The sequence below is a fragment of the Nomascus leucogenys genome, chromosome 21 (genome assembly GCF_006542625.1).
Source record: "Nomascus leucogenys isolate Asia chromosome 21, Asia_NLE_v1, whole genome shotgun sequence".
NCBI lineage: Eukaryota > Metazoa > Chordata > Mammalia > Primates > Hylobatidae > Nomascus > Nomascus leucogenys.
In genome coordinates, this window is record NC_044401.1 from 13,562,951 (window position 1) to 13,584,814 (window position 21,864).

Consider the following 21,864-nt stretch of genomic DNA (forward strand, 5'->3'; position numbering starts at 1 on the left):
AGCATTTTAAAAAGGCCATACCTCTGCAAACTGAAACAAGGCGGATGTTTGACACTGCTTTGTAGAAGCATCAGGGTGGGACGTACTTGAAGATATCTGAAAGCAAACGAGCAATTTTTAATGTACAATGACATTTTTCCACATCAGATCATAAGATTCTGCCATATATTTTCAACTGTAGACACTGATAAAGATTTAAAAAAGAGTCATTACCCTCAATCCCTTTAGAAGAGCAGTATAAATGATAAGGGAAGACAAAGGCCATGTTTCTAAAAACAGATGATTATAAAGAACCAAGACTGAGTATGGCTCATTTGCCATGTCTTTGGTAAGGGTACCAAGTATACATCAAACAGCAGTTAAGGAGACCTGGTGACATAAATTTCCTTGCTTAAAAAAAAAAAAAAAAAAAGGAAAAAATGTATATTGTTAAAAGCTGGAGGCTGCAAGTGAAGCCACTCCCTCACTCTCTTCCCAACACCACTCCTTCCAAGCTGTTCTCTAGTTAGAGGCAGCTGTGATGCAGTGTTTGTGAAGCATATGGATGTGGGTCAGGGTATCTGGGAGACTGAATCTCAGCTCTGCTACTTAACCACAACATGACCTTGGCCAGCTCGGCTAAACTTTCTGAGACTTATTTTTCACCACTGTAAATTGATGATGATGATAATAATCTGCATTTTAGAGGATTATGGTGAAAAAAAAATAAGCCATAAAAGATGTTACCTAGCATGGCACCAGAACTCAATAAATTGTTTCCTAAATATGAAAAGCATTTTCTTCTTTCATAGCACCTGCATCCTCCCACCCAACACACACACACACACACACACACACACACGCACACACACTCTCACACGTTAGTGCATGACAATGAATAGAAGAGTCTGCCACCCTACATTTGATTCAACTAGGGGACCTGTTGTTTCCAGCTGGCAATTATGGTAGCTTTCTTCAACTTTGCGCAGAGGAACATGCGGAAATACTTTTCAAGGACATTTTGGGAGCAAGGTGAGTCAGTAATTTTGGTTCCAAAGTGAAAAAAACTTTTATTCAGCTATAATACAGGGTAAAAGTGGGTCACAGGAGCAGAAAGCCTGGGCATTATAATAACTTCAGCCCATTCCCAATCCCACAAGTCTTTCCTTCAAGTAACTGTTCCCCAACAACTCCATCAAAGGGTACTTACTTTCATCACAAAAATTGCTTTTTCGTTTTAGTTAAACTGGTTAGAAAAACAACAGGGCCACGTAGTTATACATATAAAAGTGATGTTTATGAATGGGAAAGAATCAGGAGGCTGGGCATAGTGTGGCTCACATCTGTAATCTCAGCACTTTGGGAGGCTAGGTGGGAGAAGCACTTGAGCCCTGGAGTTCAAGACAAGCCTGGGTAATATAGCAAGAGCCCGTCTCAAAAAAAAAAAGAAAAAAAAAATTAGGAGAGAGATTGAGTAATTGTATTCACTGCTGAAGCCATCAGGAAAATTTCATTCTACCATGCTTTTTAATCAGATAAGCATTTTCAGAATAAATATCAGTAAGAAAAACAAATATCAACCAAATCCAATTTAACAAACTAGGTAGAAATAAACCATTTTATCCATTGTAAGATCTAACCAAGTGTTCTGAAGACACTCAAGGATAAAATTTTAGAACTTTTCTTGGTCAAACCATGAATCTTGTCATTTCAAGTGACCACCATATGCAAGTATGACAGAATGCAAAAATGAACCCAGAGAAATTTTCCTTAAGTCTTAGGAATTATAAACTCAGTACAACTTATTTCAGACATTGCTTTTCATCCCTACCAACCCTCTATAAAAGTTAGAAAAAAATAAACAATTTATATAAGGGGAAATACATAAATATTGTAGGTTATACCTAAATACAATATATTCCTTTAAGAATTAAATCAAGCAGTGTACAAAATAGAACCAGTGTTATAATTCATCCAATTTTGTGAAAAGTATCTCAGAAGTTCTAAAAAAAAAAAGGGGGGGAGATGTTATTATAAATTAATATTAAGATAAAGATTTCAATTAATAACATAAATAGGAGCTCCTGGAGATAGAGACCTTTTATATAAAAGCAATATGATCAGGGATCTCTCTGGATCTTAGATATGCTGTTAGAAGCCACAAAAATGTACACATGCTAACATATCCAAAATTTCCTGCGAAATTTTAGAGGTTTCATTAGATCTTTAGAGGTTCAAGGATCATCTCTTAAGCCGTTCTGCTTTCAAAGTTGGGACCAATCTTATTTAACATGTTTATAACTGCTTTTGACAAAAAAGAGTGCAGGCTGAGCATGGTGGCTCATGCCCTGTAATCCAGTACTCTGACAGGCTGAGGTGGGACGATCGCCTGAGATCAGTAATTCAAGAACAGCCTGGGCAACATAGTGAGACCCTGTTTAAAAAAAAAATTAGTTGGGCATGGTGGCATGCGCCTGCAGTCCTAGCTATCAGGAGGCTGAGACGAGAGGATCCCTTGAGCCCAGGAGTTCCAGGTTACAATGAGCTATGATTGTGCCACTGCACTCTAGCCTAGACGACAGAGTGAGACTCTGTCTCTAAAAATAAAAAAAATTTTCCCCCCGGACAAAACTGTAAAACAGTTGGGCAAACACCAGGAAGGATGACAGTGGTGAAGAATGTCTAGTCAAAGACAATTCAAATGATTAAGGAAAGACCAGGTGGCTTAAAGTTTAAGAAAAAAATGTATCAATGAGGGCTCATATTGAGTTCTAGAGTAAATTAAGATATTCTGAGCAGTCTTAAACTTTAGACTTGACATCAAGGATAATGTGCTTTTATACACCATCTCTTTGAACCAGTGTCAAGAGACCTACTGAGCTGAACAAATCTGACAAAAGAAGACTTTGAAAACTGCCAACCTCATGCTAAAGTTTCAATTAAGATGAAAGTGTACTAAAAAAAGAAAAGAAAAAGAAATATATAGATTAGCTGCATAGCCAATAACCATGAGCTGATTTTGTCTTGTTTTATCAAATAAACACATCAACAAATGACTAAATTCTGATAGTAATTCAATATATTCTTAACCTTACTATCCATGAGTAAAAATTAGTAATGAGGTTAATAATATTTAGTATGACTTTAACGATAAGCTTCTATAAACGCATAAATGTAGTTATTTCCTAATTAAGAACTCTAGAGACCCAAAATATCTTTTCCAAAATTTGATTCTATTTTCCCACTTATGGTTGAGCTGAGTAGAGTTCTTCATTGCTTTCAGTTACTGTTATCAGCCCCAATTTAAGCTCACTTTACAATTTCCTCATTAGTGAAGTATCAATTGTAATATATTACCTCGGCAAACTGAAACAATGGTGACTTCTGACGTAATTCAGGAGATTCTGAAACATCAGGCCTGCATGTGCCAGAGGATACCTGAAACAAAGAAAGACATCGTATTTTCTTTTGTACTGTTTACTGTGTTAGGTAAACATTTAATGCTCTATCTTCATTTGCGATCTTTATTATCAACAACAGTTACAGAAACATCACTTTTTAATCAAGTATTTTTCTCAGGATATACATTTCCTCTTTTATCTCAATGCTAACATTGACCCACTTTTGCATTTGCTTTGTGACAACTGCTTTGGTAGTCAACTGTTATTCAAAAGTCACAGGAAGCTTAGAATGTTAGAGAGGGAGGGATTTCATTATTCCTCTGACCTAAACCCCTCACTTTTCAAAGATGAAGAAACTTTGACACTTCCCCTCCCAATGCCAAAAAATCCCCTTAGTCTTTATTAAACACTGATCACCACAAGATGTAAATATTTATTTATTGTACATCCTCTCCCAGAGGCTTTATTTAATGCATTATCCCCAACACTGCCTGGGCACAATGTAGATACTCAACAAGTATTTGTGGAGTGAACTAATGAAAGCTGACAACAGTTTTCTTAATCCCAATTCAGTGTGATTCCTCCCCACTTTCCTGAATAATGAAGTTAGAGAGTCTAGGGGGAAAAATAATCTTTCACTTTAAAGAAAAAAATGAAAGTTACAAATACTTTTTAATAACTTGTTTTCTGATTACAAAATAATCCAAGTTCACTGTTAAAAATCTGAAAAAAACCCCACCAAAACAAAGAAGAAAAATCACCTACAATGTTACCTCCCAAAGATAAGTACTGTTAATACTCTTATATATTCTTCCAGTTGTGTAATTTTTTAAGAAAAATAGAATATTCTATCACAGTTACAGAATGTTCTTTTTTTAAAAAAACTTTAATATTAATTTTTCTGCATCACTAAGTCTTCTCTAGTGTAATTTTAATAGCTGCATGTGATTATATTTGATGGATAAATCCTATGGAAAGAGCTACTAGTTACCCAGATTATGCTCCTAAAAACAGTTTCTCACTGACCCTCTTAAGACATTGAGGATGTGTTTCTCTAACAATGTCACAGGCCACTAGGCAGGAGCAAACATTTGAAATTTTAATTGTCACCTTTGGATTTTAAAGAGTAATGGTCACCTTCTCCCAGAGATAAGCACATTAGTGAAGGTGCAGAAGCTTTTATTAATTTGCCACCTGTGGTTTGGCTGCAAAGCCTGACTCTCCTATTGTCACTATTTGATATGCTGTGCCAAATGTCCCACCAAGGAGACACAAAATGAATTAAAAAGGCCAACAAATCCTGAAATTCGTAGCCACAAAAAATTGGGAACTCCTTTATTGGAAGGAATACCAGAACAAAATATATCTTTATAATTTAGAATTATTTTTAAAAAATCAACTTCTCTGCTTTATCAAAAAATATATGTGTTTGGCTCCTAGATTATTTGGTAAATAATCAAAATTTTACTTACAGTCAAGCTTAGGACTTTTTGAAAACTATAAAATATCTTCATAAAACTTTAATAAAACAGGTGTGCATAAGATAGAAATCTATAAAATATATTTGGAATTAAATGTATTATTATTTAGAGTTGCTCTACTGCATAAAGTCTATATGACATATACGCTTATTTCAGATCCCACAATTCACAAGAAATAGTGACCATTTATGATGAGGTAAATTACCCTATGGCTTAGAGTTCATATTAACAGCATGAAGAAAATTCAACTTTAAGTGTCATTTATAGATTATTTGGCCACGACAACACATCAAGTCAGGAAGTTTCAAAGTTCAGTAACACCCTTTGCAAATCTTTAGGATGGACGGTCTTATATAAAACTTCCTATTTGAACACATAATTATGAAGGCATCTATAATCCTGTACATGGTTTGTCAATTTTAGCATGCAATCAAATAAGTCTACACGTTTGTGCTTATCATGCTCCTGACAAAGAGGGGATGCACAATGAATATCTGTTGATTAACTTAATTCTCTCCATATGTATGTGAATAGGAAGAATCTCAGTGACCCGGCCAGGAGTACAACAAACGCTATCCAACGGCTAAAATAACAGTAATAGAATCACTAATGCTGTGGATTTTACTCTAGTGGACCATGTCCTCTCTCAAAACCTAATTATTCTTACTTTAAAGCATTACGGATTTAGCATACATCTTCAGTATAGTATAGTGGAAACAGCACAAAATTAGGAGCCAGGAGAATTGGGTTAGTACTAAGCTATGTAGTTAGCTGACTTGGTTAGCTGACCCTCTAGTCCACGAAAGAATAGAGGCAGCGTATCAGAAGGGGCCAAGAGGGCGGACAAAAAAAAGAAAAAGGAAGAGGGTTGGGAAAGAAAAAAACAATGCCAGCAGCAGGGTAAGACAGAAGGAGAAGACAGAAAAGCTGTAAAGAACAGATGCAAAGTTTCATAAAGCACTAGAGTCTGTCTAAAACAAATTGAATAGGGAAAATAGCCCCCAAATTTCTCTAGAAGGCATTAGCTCAATGCAATAATTATTTACAACTGTAATTCTAAGTTGTCAAGGTAAGAAAAATTGTAAAATATATCATTTATTAAGAAGGCAGAAATCTGTGATACAGGTTAGACATATTTCTTCTGGGGATCTAAAATCTCAAAATATAAAAATGGTTCAATGACATGGCAAATATAAATATGAAGAATTCATTATTGAGTACTTGATAAGTAAGGCACCCCATAAAATGTATGTATCTGTGGATACACTGATCTACACATGAATTTGATAAAGAAATAAGAAATTCTATCTATAGTCAGGTGCGGTGGCTCACGCCTGTAATCCCAGCACTTTGGGAGGCCGAGGCGGGTGGATCGCGAGGTCAGGAGATGGAGACCAGCCTGGCTAACACAGCGAAACCCCGTCTCTACTAAAAATACAAAAAAATTAGCTGGGTGTAGTGGCGGGCGCCTGTAGTCCCAGCTACTTGGGAGACTGAGGCAGGAGAATGGCGTGAACTTGGGAGGCGGAGCTTGCAGTGAGCGGAGATCTCGCCACTGCACTCCAGCCTGGGCAACAGAGCGAAGATTCCGTCTAAAAAAAAAAAAAAAAAAAAAGAAAGAAATTCTATCTATATAACCGGGAGAGAATACTTCCCACAAAAGGCTCCCATTTGAGTAATGTCATTATTCAGAAGGTTCCAGATGTTGTGAAATGTTTAAAATATTGTGCCATATAATTGTGATGTCTGCATTTAAACTACTTCACTTATTAGGTGGGCCACACTTTTTATGGATAAACATTAATTCTGTAATATCTATTCCTATGCTAGAGCCAGTTTACTTTCTAAATACAAAATAGTCAGACATTTGTTCGTTAATTAAGAGGAAAGAAAAAATATTAAATAAGTAGTGGTTAAATAAGGGAGAAAAAACCCCAAGAAGCTGTTTCTAGAAATAGTCTGAAATAATCGATAAAGCCACTAGGTGTTGCTATATGCCCAAAAACGAAAATAGCTAAAGGGATTTTTTTTGTTAAGTACATATTCATTTGATTTCCCCAAATTCAATCCTCTGTTTGATTTAGTTATAATTCTCAATAACCATGGAAGGGGAGTGATTAGTATAATTAGGAATTACAGTAATGTAGTATTTTTTCACAGGAGCAATTCATATAGTGAAATTGAATACATAAAAAAGTGAACTGGCCTCCTGATATAAAACAAGATCAGGCCAGTTACATGCAATGTGAGTAGTTTGGAAAGCTAGGTTGTTATCATGAGCCTGTCCTTACTTTGCAAGACACAAGACCACAACCATGCACTGCCGGCATGAACACAAGGTCAACAAAAGGAGTATTGCACTGGTAGTATCTGAGCCATACGTTCCTACCCTTGCTAATTCAAACATTTATTGATTACTCACTCATTCAACAAATATTTAATAGGCACCTATGACATGCCAGCCACAAAGACTGCTACTTTCAAGAAGCTTATATTCTACTTGTATCTAGTATGTATTAGGGAATAAAATGATGACCAAAGGAAATGTGGCTAACACTTAGTTGCTTGCAACTCATGTGCAGGGGACAGCAACATCATATACAAAAATCTAAGTGCATAATGGTGGAATATTACAAAGTCTACAGGAGGATGGAGAAGCAGCCTTCACTCTGTGTGGGAACAGGTGGAAGATAGGTAACATCTAAGATATACCTTAGGAAAACCAGGAGTTTTCTCACAAGTGTAGAAACAATGCGGTAACAGGAGGTGGGAAAGTATGAAGGCAAGAACTCTGTGTGTTTGAGAAAGTAACTTTCTCAGTGTGGCTGAAGAATAAGATGCATCGGTGTATAGTGGGAGAATCTGAATTCTACATGAAGAAGTTTGAAAATTGGGCTGGAAGCAATGAGGAGCCAGCCAAGGTTTTCAGTCAGAGAGATGTGTAGTCAGGTAATTCTGTCAGTGGAGTGCAGGGTGACACTGGCTGGGGATGACTGGAGGCAGGAGGCTAATTAGAAGATTAAGGAAATAAGCCATTTGAGATGTGGGACTCCAGCTGAATCAAAGATGGTAACTGCCAGGCTTCAGTAACTGTCTGGAAAGACGTCAGAGCTGAGGGAAAGGGGTCAGAAACACAATGCCTGTGTTTCCAAGGTAAGTTAAAGCTTTCACTGAAAGAGGAAATTTGAGAGATGGAAGGAGGTTTGGTTGGAGACAGTGAGTGTCTTTTATGAGAAGAGATGGTTTTGGGGTAGAGGATTCCATCTGTGAGTTAAAGGAGAAGCTGGTTACTAACGCACTGCACTCAGCTACCTGACACGAGCAGTGCACTACATCTGAGAAGAGTCCTGGGCCGCCACGGGGGGCATAACCCAACAGCACCACATAGAGTTGAGCTCTGCCACAAGCAGAATACATGTCGAGTCATCGGGCTAAATGGAAGAACACATCCTTGGTTTTACTCAGGGCATCAGGGCTGCTGGAGTATGGATTTTACCCCATGAGTCAAGTTCTCCTAACATTATAATCTGTGTGGCTGAGGACTAGTATGAAAGTCCAGAACAGACTCCAGGCCAGTTGTAAAAATAACTGCAGTAGCAATTGAGATAACTCTGATCACCTTTCTGCCTCAGTTTCCTCATTTGATAAAGTAGGTACAATGCCACTCTGTCTACTTGTCTTCTTCACAGGAAACTGTGAGAATAAAATGCAACAGTGTATATCAATGTACTCTCCAACAACAACCTAACTGACAATAACCACACCTCTCTTGTGAAGGATGTCTCCTTTATCTTCCTGCTCTCCACCCTTCTCTTTCCAGCCCAGCTCTCTTTCTGCGCACCTTCCACTCTACCTCTGCCTTCATCTCTGAGAGCCCAAGGAGCATACTCAATTTCATCAATGCAGCCTAGGGACTCATGGAGGATGTGTGATTGTCAATCAAGCTGGGTAAAAGGACCCAGTTCTCTGGGCTTGAGCCCCACAGTGGACAGATGGTAGAGGCTGGGCTCTTTGGCTGGATGGGCAGGTCCAGCCAAAATGGGCAGTGAAGAGTGGCATAAAGGGGGAGCCACCCAAGAAAAGAGGAAGCTCAGAGAGCCCATTTCCTTTTCAGTGTAGAATTTAAATAAAGTGACCTATAAAACTATGAGAAGGGAATAAAAGTTTTGATGAGGTTCAGGTAGGAACTGGGGCAAGGAGTTTGGAATTCAATGGATTAAAGTATTCTGGAATAGTCAAATACAGTAGCCTAAAGGAGGCACATATCTAATTAACTCAAATCAACAAGCAGGAACATAAATAGCCTCACTTCATTCATGTTAGAAATTGGAATAAAGAAAGTGAAAAGTTTCCATTTTATTTAAATCTGTATTTGTTTAAAATGGTTAAAAACTCAGCATTTCAGATGTGGACATAATCATTCCTTTATTCAACAAATATTGGTAAAATTCAACTTTTCTGTGTCTCAGATTTTTGCCTATCTCATCATTTAATGAAAAATAATGTGGGTGTAAATTCTAGTCTTAGGAATTCCTCATTCTACGACTTTGAGAAGTTATTTCACCTCTCGGACCTAGTTTCCTCATTTATAAAATGGAGAAAATAATAAACCAGCCTCATAGGGTTCTTGAGAGAATGAGATACTCATTGTCAACTGTGAACACAGTGCCTGGCCCCAGAAAGCACTCACGAAATGCCCCTGCTCTGGCAGTGATGAGCTTCAGTAAGGGTGCAGCACAGGACATAGGACACAGGACACAGGAGAAGTGGCCAGAGCTAAGGTTGGATTGTCAGAGGCTGAATCACCAAGGCCCCTGCGTGCTGCAAGAAGACTGAAGCTAGTCCTCCGGGGTTGGAATCCCAGTTCTGCCACTTTGTAGCCTCACTATCGTGGGCTGTTACTTTACCCTTCTCTGCCTCTGTTTCCTCACCTAATGGTAAATATTTACCTATAAGGTAAATAAGACTTAACTCACAAAATTGCTACAAGGATTAAGGGTTACTCTTATGGAATACACTTAAGAATTGAGCCTTGGAGGCAATGTTCAATACATGTTAGTTGTGATATAATAACAACTATTCTCCAGGCAAGTGGGTAGACCTGCTGCAGTTTAAATCTTGTCATTGTTCTTGGTCCCAAGTTTCTTAGTCTTCTAGAAACAATACTTACATATAATACGATACGAAAATTTTTTAAAATATGACTTTTATTATACAGTTTATAATAAAGTATAAAACTAAATATAATCAGTGTTGTAAGGTATGAAACTAACAATATGGGATACAAGAGATTAGAATAAAGAGAGAATTGAATATGGCTCAAGAAATTATGAAGGACTTCCTGGAGGAGGTGACAGATTGATATTACAAACTTACAAGGCAAAATATATTTATTACAGGTTCAGTATCCCCTAATCCAAAAATCTGAAATGCTCAAAAAAATCTGAAACCTTCTGAGTGCCAACATAATGTTAAAGGAAATGCTCACTAGAGCATTTCAGATTTCAATTTTTTGGATTTGGGATGCCCACAAGGTAAGGATCATATAAATAGTTAAAAAATAAAACCCCAAAAAACTGGAACTCTGAAGTACTTCTGGTCCCAAGCATTTTGAATAAGCAATATTTAATCTATATTTTTGGATTTTAAGAAATTTTGATGCATAAGCTTTAAACATTTTAAAATAGGCAGATCATGGTGAACAAACGAAAATCAATGTGATTTCCTTTTAAGCTAGAAGTATCATGTGAAGAATTTGCTATATCTAAAAACTTGAACCTTAAGACAATATCAGCTTCATGCTGTCTGGTTTGTTCCCTGACATGCCTTACACATAGAAGGCATTCAATAAACACTTGTCATGTAATTAAATGTAAGAAAAGATGGCACACAGTTCGGCACTGTTCAATTCTCAGAGAATACGACCTTTACAGTCCTTTTATGGAGGTGTGCCATCATCTATTAGCATCTTCTCCACTAATCTGACACTAACTCAGCTACTCTGCTGACTTTGGACTTCCTATACTGATTTCTCCCAGATATTAAAAAATTGTCTCCTTCTTGAGCACCTGATGATAAAGATAGTAAATTACAACTGTAATTTCTGCTAAGTTTTCAATAGACAAGGAACTCCCTCTCTTTCTCTCTCTCTCTCTCTCTCTGTGTGTGTGTGTGTGTGTGTATGTATGCATGTTGCTGGTAAAGCATATCACAGCCTGTGGGAGAAATTTCTGATATAATTTAAACTTGCAAGTTGAATATGAAATGCCTAGAATAACTAATGACAATAATATATACCTATAAGAATTATTTGCAGGAGAGTTAAAAGTGCCTTACAGGTTTTATTTAATTAATCTTCACTGTAGCCTTCAGATTTGAAGGCAAGCAGGTATTATTATTAGCTCCATTTCATAGGATGGAAGGCAAAGAAAAGAGTGGCTTGATCAATACTTTACTGTCATTATCTGTTGGCTCCAACAAAACAGGCATTCTAAAATCACAGACCTAAAGTCTAAGGTACTTCCCATGTATTTGAAAGTTTAGCTTCAAACAGTCATACAACTACACAGATATTCATACCTTCGAAGCTTTTCATCAGCTATAATGAATATGCCTAACTTATATTCTACTTTTCTCTAACCACCCCTCTCCTTCTGTTCTAGCCAAGATGAATTTATGTTGCTCACTTAGGTCTGATACTGGATGTCATCCTTTCTGAGATCAATCCAAGCTGCTGTATACATGATATGGTGAATAACTGCCCCTTCCACAATCTGAATTATATCACTCCCTGCCTTGTTTTTTAAAATTTAATTTAGCTTTTCATTTTTATTAAAGTAACTAACAAATATAAGGATTTCTAGTCCTGGAGATTACTTCTAGGAATTCTAGATCAAGTACTGACAATTTTTTGTATCTTCATTTTTCGATAACTCTGTGGTATGAAACATAAAGGCTTATCTGCCTTCTCATTAGTTCTTCCCTGAGTTTGATGTGAACATGATTACTTTTATTTGTTCTACATTTTTATTTCTGGTTCTTTAAATTTAAAAAAAGGTGAATTCACTTAAACTTCTGGGCATTCTATCGAATAGAGAGGCTCTCATCTCCACTGTAGCTCCCTGCTGCCTATTTTTGTCTGGCACTTACATTTTACTGATTAAACAACTACGTTTGATTTCTGATTTAAATAATTTGCTGTAATCTCATATTCACTGGAGACACTCCTTTCCATTTCCTTTATTATTATGGGGTTATTTACTAATGAGACTTCTATACTTCTATTTTACAGGGTCTCAGTAGGGACATGCTTAGTCTGCTATTTTGAGCCAGGAGTCACTCCTTTATGTCTTTTGTGCTCAATATATCAATTTGGCTTCCTCAATCAATAAATTCTGTAACAACCAACATTGTTTTAAATAATTTATCCCAAATAATTTATGCATTTCAATGTACTCTGGGTATAAAAAAACAAGGCCGATTATGTGAAAATACAAGAAACAAAACAAACTATCAAAATGCATCCATTTTCTTCGTCACAGACCCAGTTACCACAATGAGACTATAGAATCACGCTAGGCTTAGTAATAGTGGCACATAAAAAATGTTGAAATAATAATGCAAAAAATCTATTATGGTAGATTAAGAATTGATCAGAAGACAGAAAAAAAGAGAATACACAACATTTTGTTATTATTTGCCTATTGATATCTCAAGAAATTATAATTTCTCTCTAAAAACTCTAAGTGCATTTCAGGTAGATCTAGGAAGCAGTACAGGCTTTTAATCTGGGACTTTATTATTTCAGTTACAGTAAGCCTCTCTACCCTCTAGAGATGCTTTTTTTTTTTTAAAGAAATCTATTCCCTATGTTAAAATTTTCATATTTTAAAAAATAGTCTTCTGAGGACTTTTTCTACATGGTTAGGTCTCAGGTCAGTGGACAAAAGAAAACCTCTGTTTAAGAATAATATTTCAGAATAAGGGTTCTGTCATGGCATTTTTAAAAGCCATTATGATTAGACCATTTTTTGGTGGCAGAATTTTTATAAAACGTCACTTTGGTCTTACCTCACAGTACCAACAGACTTCACAGTAATTGTTCTAAATGTCAGAAATATGAAATTTCTGTATTTCTCTTATCTCATTATCCTGCTAGTCTTCTTAGGAAAACATAAGTACATATTTATTACATTTGTCTCATGTTCATCTGTCTATGTATATAAGTCCTTAAAGTTCTATTATCATTTCTACATATCTGGAATAAGACTTCGCATAGAAATTCAGGTGCTAATGCAGTCTACTGATAGCTGTGAAGTAAATTCTCAAACTACCTATATTTAGAGACAGCATTATTTTATACAACTTTCACTGTTTAAATATCTCAAGATTATTTTCAATAATGACCTAAATATTTCTGAGATGGGAAATACTGAATATGAAGAAAGAGTTGTGTTCTTTGAAGTGATTCTTAAAGACCTAACTGCTACCACCTTCTTCCTTAGCATAGATTCTCTTCTCCCATTATGGTTCCCTTCTTTCAATCATTTAACTTTCTTTGATTCTTTAGCTTGAGAATTCTCAAAACATTTCCACTTCAGAGATAAAGGGTCCACCACAGCACTGAGTTGCATGTGTCAAAACTCTGCCTTCTTAAGAAGGAGTAGGAGAACTTCTCATTAAAAAGAGCCCAAAAGGCAAACTTTAAGCAAAAAGGGGAAAAAGAAACCATGCTTTTCTTTGACTAGCATCTATGAGTTCTACAGATGTTGATTTGTTTACATTTGTCCTTGAAGGTTAAAAAGAACACTAAATAGATGTTGGGAATGAAACACTATGATAATTTAAATAGTTAAGAAAGATGATGCTGGCTTTCACAATTCAATGCATTCTTGGAAATCATATTGAGTCAGACATGTTGAAAGGTCAAGTGCATATTATAACTCCAACATTCACCTTCGGAACATGCTTGGGATACTCTACACCTAAGTGAGAGTTTGATTTGTTAAGAGGTAGCAGCAATGTGTTAGAAAGTGAAATGATGCCTGAAAATGCTATTATGTTAGAAACTACAAACATGATGAATAATGAGTATGCAAAGGCACAAAGTAACATGTATGTTTTTCCAGGTGAAGATTAGCACAAAGTAAATAACTACCAGTGCATTTTTTACAAATTTATACATTTCTTGCTACACTGAAGTGAACAGAATCAAAATAATTCTGTTAAATTGAATATATAGTCAACAATTGTGGATCCCAAATATAAACTATAAAAAATAAAAACCTCTTATAATGTAAATAGGTTATTATCTAATTATATGTCTACAAAAACCACTATTTCAATAGCCTTCAAGTATAATATGTATGACATAATCACAACTAAAAAACAAAAAGTAAAAAATATGACCCAAAATAAAATTGAGTCATTGCTATTTGGCCCTAAACAACAATTCTGGTTGGGGATTGAAAAATTTCCATCTCAAAAACCTGAGTGTGGTAAAATAACATGACCTGTAGGTTAATTCAATTGGCCTCTGTTAAATGTTTCTGGGAAATAGGGGAATTCTACAAATGCAGACTGTGCATGGTTAACTGCCACTACCTGCCCGTCAAAATCATACCTAAACATGTTTAGCCAAAGCAGTCCAATAACTAGATCATGAAACCAAGGTCATGAAAGCATAGGTCCTTTTTCCATTTTAAAGATTCAAACAGGCTGAGCACGGTGGCTCACATCTGTGATCCCACAACTTTGGGAGGCTAAGACGCTTGAGCCCTGAAGTTCGAGACCAGTCTGAGCAACATGGCAAAACCCTGTCTCTACACAAAATACAAAAATTAGCTGGGTTTGGGGGCACATGCCTGTAATCCAGGCCACCCAGAAGGCTGAGGTGAGAGAATCACCCGAGCCTGGGAGGTCGTGATCATGCCACTGTACTCCAGCCTCGGCAACAGAGTGAGACCCTGTCTCAAGTGGGGTGGGAAAGAAGAATAAAACAATCCTGAAATGACATGTTTCCTAATTTTCAAAACAGCTGTCTGGAATTATTCAGGTATCAGAGAGACTGACAGCTGCATATTTTTAGCTATCATCTTTCCATTAGCATGTGAACATCACCCAAGCAGAGAATGTTTCGAATAAATGATTTCTAGCACCGAACTGACATAACCATCACAGAGTCATGCAAACACCAGTGAGCTATATGTTGCATTACTACAACCTTACTTGTAGGTTCAGAAAACCTCAACACCTGACTTGTGTTTATAACCTCATGGCCTTATTTACACCACTTTTTTTTTACACTCAACACACAAGATACACAGAAAGATCTTAAAGAGAAAGATTATAAAGTTTGTTCACGAGCTGTTAACAGTGAAAATGCAGAATGAACAATGTAAACAGACTATAACTGTGTTCCCAACCCGCAACATGAGCAGAGTGGAGACGGAAAAGGACTAGCTTACCTCTGGTGTGCCAAGGGCATGTTCTCCAGCTAACAGCAGCATACTCAGGCCTCCCATTTGAGTAGGATCTAAGTAAGTCAAAAACAAATCATCAACTTATAAGCATAAAGTACATACAATCCACAGAGTCAAAAAGAATACTCATAAAGACTAGCAATTAGAAATACAACAGAACCACATGTAACTTTTTATAAAAACTTTTAAAAACTTTTTACCCAACAATAACCTGGCATATATGTGCTTAGTGCTCATACTTTGTGAGCCTCTTGAATACCACTCTTGTCTCACCATTCCAACAGCACTTTCTTCAATACCATTGCTGTTTGTAACATTAATTTATCTCCTAATGTGATGTTTCTTTCCTTACCTGCTTGGGGAGTTTAGATAAGATTTTTTAAACGAAAGAGTGTTTCTGCTTGTCTTCTAAGAAGTTTTAGATTGTTATTCTCAAATTATTAATTCTGCCATGTGAAATCAGGACTAATTTTAAAATAATAGGCTATCAGAGAACTAGAGAACAGAGAGAAGTTTTCAAATCAGGCCTGTAAAATCTGGTAGGTTTTACTCAAATAATCTCTCTTTAAAGCTTTAAAAATAAATTTATATTAACTGATGTGTTTTTGACATTTTAAATCTTAGGGCATGTGTCAAACACATGCCCAAAATGCCTTCAAGGTAAAAATTAATGCTTTTTATGTTATCAAAGGTCTTTGTTTTCACTATTTCAATAATCAATATAAACAGAGAAAATAAAAACAGCAAAGTGGTAGAGCTATAACCCAGGTTGTATCTAAATAAAGCAAGCAGAATTGGGAACAGTGGCTCATGCCTATAATCCCAGTACTTTGGGAGGCCAAAGCAGGAGGATCTCTTAATGTCAGGAGTTCGAGGCTACAGTGAGCTAAGATCGCAACACTGCACTCCAGGCCTGGGTAACAGAGTGGGACCCTGTCTCTAAAAAATTAAATGAACAAATGGAAAATAATTAAAAACAAAGAAGTTATCGAAGAAAAGGCACCTGTGTCCTGTAAGTCTATCTTGAATTAAAATTCAGAAGTGTAATGAAAGAACATATGTAAAAATGCCTAACTCAGCGTCTCTCCTAGTGCATATAAAGTCCTCAATGCATATTTAATTTTAGGAATCTACAATTGAAAATGAGGGTCAGTCAAAATGTTGCACAAAGAAATTCAGTTGTTTCTTTTCTTTTTTGGGTTAAAGATATGACCTTAAGTACATCTTTGTATACAACCTGTCTTAGGAACTCATAAAGCAAACTTGACCATATGTTATAAACAGTTTTTTTTAAAAAATTGCAAAAAAAGTTCTGAGGTAGTAAAAAAAGGGGCAGGGGTTGGGGGAAGAGGTTATTAGAGGAAAAACTATGTTACCAAAAGATCAGGGGGTCAAAAAATAGCTCAACATTGGAAGACAGCCACATAGGAAGACATACACAGAGAATACACAGACAAACAGTAGCTAATTTGATGAAACAAGGCTCTTTGGTATTGTTTTAAGACTCCAACTTTAACTAAATGCTAAGTTTAAGAACTACTGTGGCTGTTGAAATAGATACTTAAATCTACTTAAAAATCAAGAGGGGGAAATGAATTTAGTAGAAAGTAAAAGTTTAGTTTGGTTCTTTAAAAGAGAAATACTTTTGCAGCTGTCATCCTAGAGATCAGGAGGATTGGATGATAACTTTCTAAAGATAAAAATGTGTTAGTTCAAATTACAAAGTAAAATAGGAACATGATTATGTGATAATTTATATACCAGTGTGACTTTGCAAGAAGTTTGCTATACAGATACTAAAACATAGGCCAAGAAATTACCAACATCCTTTATATTAATTCATACTTACATAATGTTATTTAGAACTATCAAAAACATATTGACATACATAGGATGCTTTCTTTAGTGCAATTAAATGAAAGGGCTTGCACTAAATTACAATCTACACAGCTTTCCCTTCTTGGATACCATACATTTGGTAATTTGGGGTTATTCAAAATTGCAAAATGTCATGTGACAAGGACTACTGGGCAAACAAAACAAAAGAGATTCCATATTGAGGTAAACAATCTGGCATTTAGAGGCCCCCTATTATCTCCTAGATTCAGATGTCTAAGCACCAGGATTTAATTAAAGACAAATTAGTTCGCTTTCATCTTGTTGAAAAGGAACATACCTGGAAATATCAGATCAATGTTATCCACTATATGCAAGCCTATCAAGAGTTCTGAACATGGATTTGCAACATATAACCCAAGCCATTATATAATGAGATAAATGCAAGGAAGGTGTTTTCCTTCTTTCCTGTACTTTCTTTTGAGAACACTGATCTTAAATACCGATCTGTAAAGATCTTGTTTGAAGTCTGGGTTTGACTTTCAATTTGCAGGTAAAAGGCAGATTAATAAAGTGTCAGAAACGGTGCTACAAAAAAGATATCTTTCATAGCTTTCTGCAGTTCACCTACAATTGTTATATGGTCTGTGAAGAGCAGATGTATGCAAAAAAAAAAAAAAAAAAAAAAAAGCCAACAACAACAACAAACTACATACCCTGATCTAGATTGAGAATTGGGAGAAAAAGCAATGGATGTTACATGATGACCAAAGAAAATCAGCTGGAAGCCAGTCATCTATATACTCTTTCTGGGTTCTGATAACAAGATATTTCAGAAAGTACTCCAACTGACATAACCTGGGAAGTCCAGAAAACTCACCAAGATTATCTAATAACGAGTGATTTGAAGCTAAAATTGTATAAAAGTGACAGCTAAAGCAAGGACAGATAACTATGTCTGATTCTTCTGGGACATGCAGAAGCATCATTTTGGGAGCTTAGAATTACACTACAGACACCCACATAGCAATCACCTGAATCCTTTTTTCCACCCTAGAATGCTGCCATTATGTTAGACTTCATTTTTTAGAGGCAGGGTCTTGCTCTGTTGCCCAGGATGGAGTGCAGTCGTGAGGTCACAGCTCACCGCAGCCTCGAACTCCTGGACTCAAGTGATCCTCCCATCTCAGCCTCCCAAGTAGCCAGGACTATAGGCACATGCCACCATATAGGACTGATTAAAATAATATTTTTTGTAGATTATATAGAATACTGCCACATACTTTATATGGTATGAATCACACACTGAACCATAAAGTCTTGTTAAATTTATTGGTTATTCAAAAAAATGTGTTATCACAGTATCACTCAACCTCTTTTCCCAACCTTTCCATATGCAAATAGTTCAATACTCTGATTTGGAAGAAAATTTGCTTCTAATACCAAAATAGGAACCCTGTGGCTCAATTGCAACTTCACTGCCTTTCCCCTGCTCAATCTGCTAATTTCATCTGGCAAACTCCTCTTTTGATTACTGCATTGCAATAGCTAGGGAAGACAGAGCCACTTGTAGGGTGAACATAAGTACTTTATTTCATGGTAATAAATGATTTAGCATACCTTACCACCCAAAGAGTACTAAAGGTCCCATAACAAATGGCACCATCTGGAATTTTAAATTTGTCTGTCCCATACAAGAATGGACATGAGAGGAGATAGATAGGATGGGAATTCTCTCTAAGACACAGCTGTCAGGTCCATCTCAGATTTGTGATGTACTTGTTCATATTCTTGCCCTCAATGTTTCCGACACCCAGATGATCTACATGACTGTGGCTTTTTAAGTAGCATGATAACTAAGGTGCATCCTGGGATGGCTTACTAGTGTGTATGTGTGTGTGTAAGCTATTTTGTGAACATAAAATTTCCTAAGCTTCTGACAATCTCCATGTTGCTTGTCTACTTTTCCATACTGTCAATGTCAGCAATTCACATATATTTATAATGACACTATCACTGAGGCTATATATCCTTTTTTTAATTACCTGTATTCTATATATATCATGATCCAATGCTTGAAAATATGCAGCTGGGCGCGGTGGCTCACGCTTGTAATCCCAGCACTTTGGGAGGCCGAGGCGGGCTGATCACGAGGTCAGGAGATCGAGACCATCCTGGCTAACATGGTGAAACCCCGTCTCTACTAAAAATACAAAAAATTAGCCGGGCGTGGTGGCAGGCGCCTGTAGTCCCAGCTAATCAGAGAGGCTGAGGCAGGAGAATGGCGTGAACCCGGGAGGCGGAGCTTGCAGTGAGCTGAGATTGTGCCACTGCACTGCAGCCTGGGCGACAGAGCGAGACTCTGTCTCAAAAAAAAAAAAAAAAAAAAAAAAAGAAAATATGCTATATCTTTGCCACTGCTTAATATTGGTCATAAATTTTGTCCTCCCTGCCCTCTGTATTGTTTAAAATGCTGCCAAAATGTATTGCCCTGTCCTTAAAGAACAGGTGGAAATAGTGTCTCAACTCACCAGCCATTCCAAAGTTAAGCTGAGGCATTTCTTCAGTCTTTGCTTTCTTGGGGCTTGGCAAGTCTCTTGAAGAGTCAGATGGGAAGGCCCAAAGTTTCTTTCGTGGATTGACAGTGGGTGTTGGGGATTTCACAGGCTTGTTTGTGGTAGGACACCATTTGTAGCCAGGATTTGCTTTCATAAATGCATCCTTATACTATAAATAAAATGACAGACAGCAGATTTTAATTAACAAATAGATTGAAAAAGTTCTAAGGGCTGTCACCCCATTCCCCTATTTAGATACCAAGTGAGAAAAACAATTTCAGTGACTTCTGTGGCTCTCCTTGTAGAAGAATGACAATCTCAGCATAGGGTTCTAGAGATAGTACATGGAGTTATCTAGTCCATTTGTGGGATAAGGATTCAGAAGCTGTATACTTTGTGTTATTTAATCCTCAACTTTAAAAAATAGTATCCAAAAAGCTTTCTGACCTTGGTGGGGAGAGGGAGTTGTTTATAATGGAATGAGCCTAGGGCTCTGGAGACAGAAGCAGGTTCAAACCCTCAAACTTCCACTTAGGGCTACAGTAACCAAGAGAAGGTAGCTTCTCTGGGCCTCAACCTTAGATTCCATAAACTGAGAATAATACCACCAGTGCCTAGGGTTATTGGAAGCAGTGGTGCATAGCACATCACTCATTTCTTTAGCTAGCTGTAGACATTAAGCAAGTTGTTAAACCTTTCTCAGCCTCAATTCCTCTACTTATAAAGTGTAACCACACCATGCCAGGGGTCTGTAATGAACATATCTAACTAAGTAGATAAACAAGCTCTAAGAGCACTGATATGTGATGTTGCAGTAATCCATCACAAATTTTCTCTTACTTGGAGGTTTCAAACTTCACTGACAGCATCTTTCTCCTTCAGTTTTCTGTGGCTTGGTCCTGTTACCCTTTCTCTCACTTCTGCTACCTCTTATCTCTTGCATGACAATAATGTGAAACAAAACACATTTATTGCTATTCGTTACCTATTTCCAAAAGTTATCTGTTAAGAATGTATTTTCCACATATTCTTCAATTTTTATTAATGCTAGACATTTTATTAAATTAATACAATTCATTCAATACCATAAGGTTGCCTTTTAAAATGGTAACTTAATGTGTGACATGAACTAACTATAACTTCCAAACAGCTTTTAATTTTACCCAATAGTTTGAAAAAGGTCCTTTATCCTTGCTATATACTTTCCTTATACCAAGGATATACTTTTTTTTCTATCATTTCCCTTTAAATCATATAAGTGAAAACTGTAATATAGATAATTATGCAATGTTAATTGACAATGGTGTAGAATTATTTCACGTTATCTTAACTCAAAGTTTCTGAAGAATCCATTTTTTTTACCTGTAAGATGTATATGCCTATTAATACATGGATACATGTAGAAGGAAGGTAAGCATAAAAAACTGTAGAATACAGTCCCATTTTTCTTACAAAAACAATTAAAATTGGACACAAGGCCAAACTAGAATTTACCATCCAAAAGCAGAACGTGTTAGGAGGTATCAACTGTGATACAAGAGACACACTACCACAGTGCATTCATGTGCATGAGGGATTTACATATTAAGCTGAGGCAGACAAATAGCTTTGCCTGCTGTCTGGAAGTGGAAAGTGACAAATGGTAGGGTGAGGTGAAAATGGAAGTAGCAGACACATGCATCATTATCGTGTCCCAGTAAAAGCACACGGGCCGGGTTTGTCAGATGAACAGTCACTTGAACAAAGGTCACCACTTTATAAAGTGTCAAAAGACTTTCAAACAAATTGATTAACATATTTGTCATGAGAAATAAAATTATCTACTTTCGGGGGGGTAGTTTAAAATTTTTAAGAAGGAATTCATAATTGTGAAAAATGCTAGACAGGTGTCACCAGAATAATTGCCAGCATCAACTAATTTTAAAGCAACAGTCATACCAATAGAGTTCAGCTTAAACTAATTTACAATGGGGAGCTGGTGCTGAAAATCACATACAGCAGTTATAATCACCACATCCTAATTTCTCTTGCATGTATTCCACTCACATATCCACATCTCAAATATTCTGTGAGCACTGACTAGATGACAGAAACTTGCTAGATACTGGGGAGAGAAAAGAGTATGAAT

The 21,864-nt window shown here is 36.5% G+C and overlaps 1 protein-coding gene across 11 annotated transcripts in view; it reads right to left on the reverse strand.

The window, feature by feature from the left end:
• The window catches only part of BBX (BBX high mobility group box domain containing), a 295,180-nt gene that overhangs the window by 70,908 nt on the left and 202,408 nt on the right, over positions 1-21,864 (reverse strand). For all 11 annotated transcript variants that reach the window (XM_030801619.1, XM_003261768.4, XM_030801620.1 and 8 more), the window contains 4 exons: positions 19,710-19,905; positions 15,328-15,395; positions 3,337-3,417; positions 22-96 (listed from right to left, as the gene is read on the reverse strand). In XM_030801619.1, coding sequence (XP_030657479.1) covers positions 22-96; positions 3,337-3,417; positions 15,328-15,395; positions 19,710-19,905 — 420 coding nt within the window. The remainder of the gene's footprint in view (positions 1-21; positions 97-3,336; positions 3,418-15,327; positions 15,396-19,709; positions 19,906-21,864) is intronic.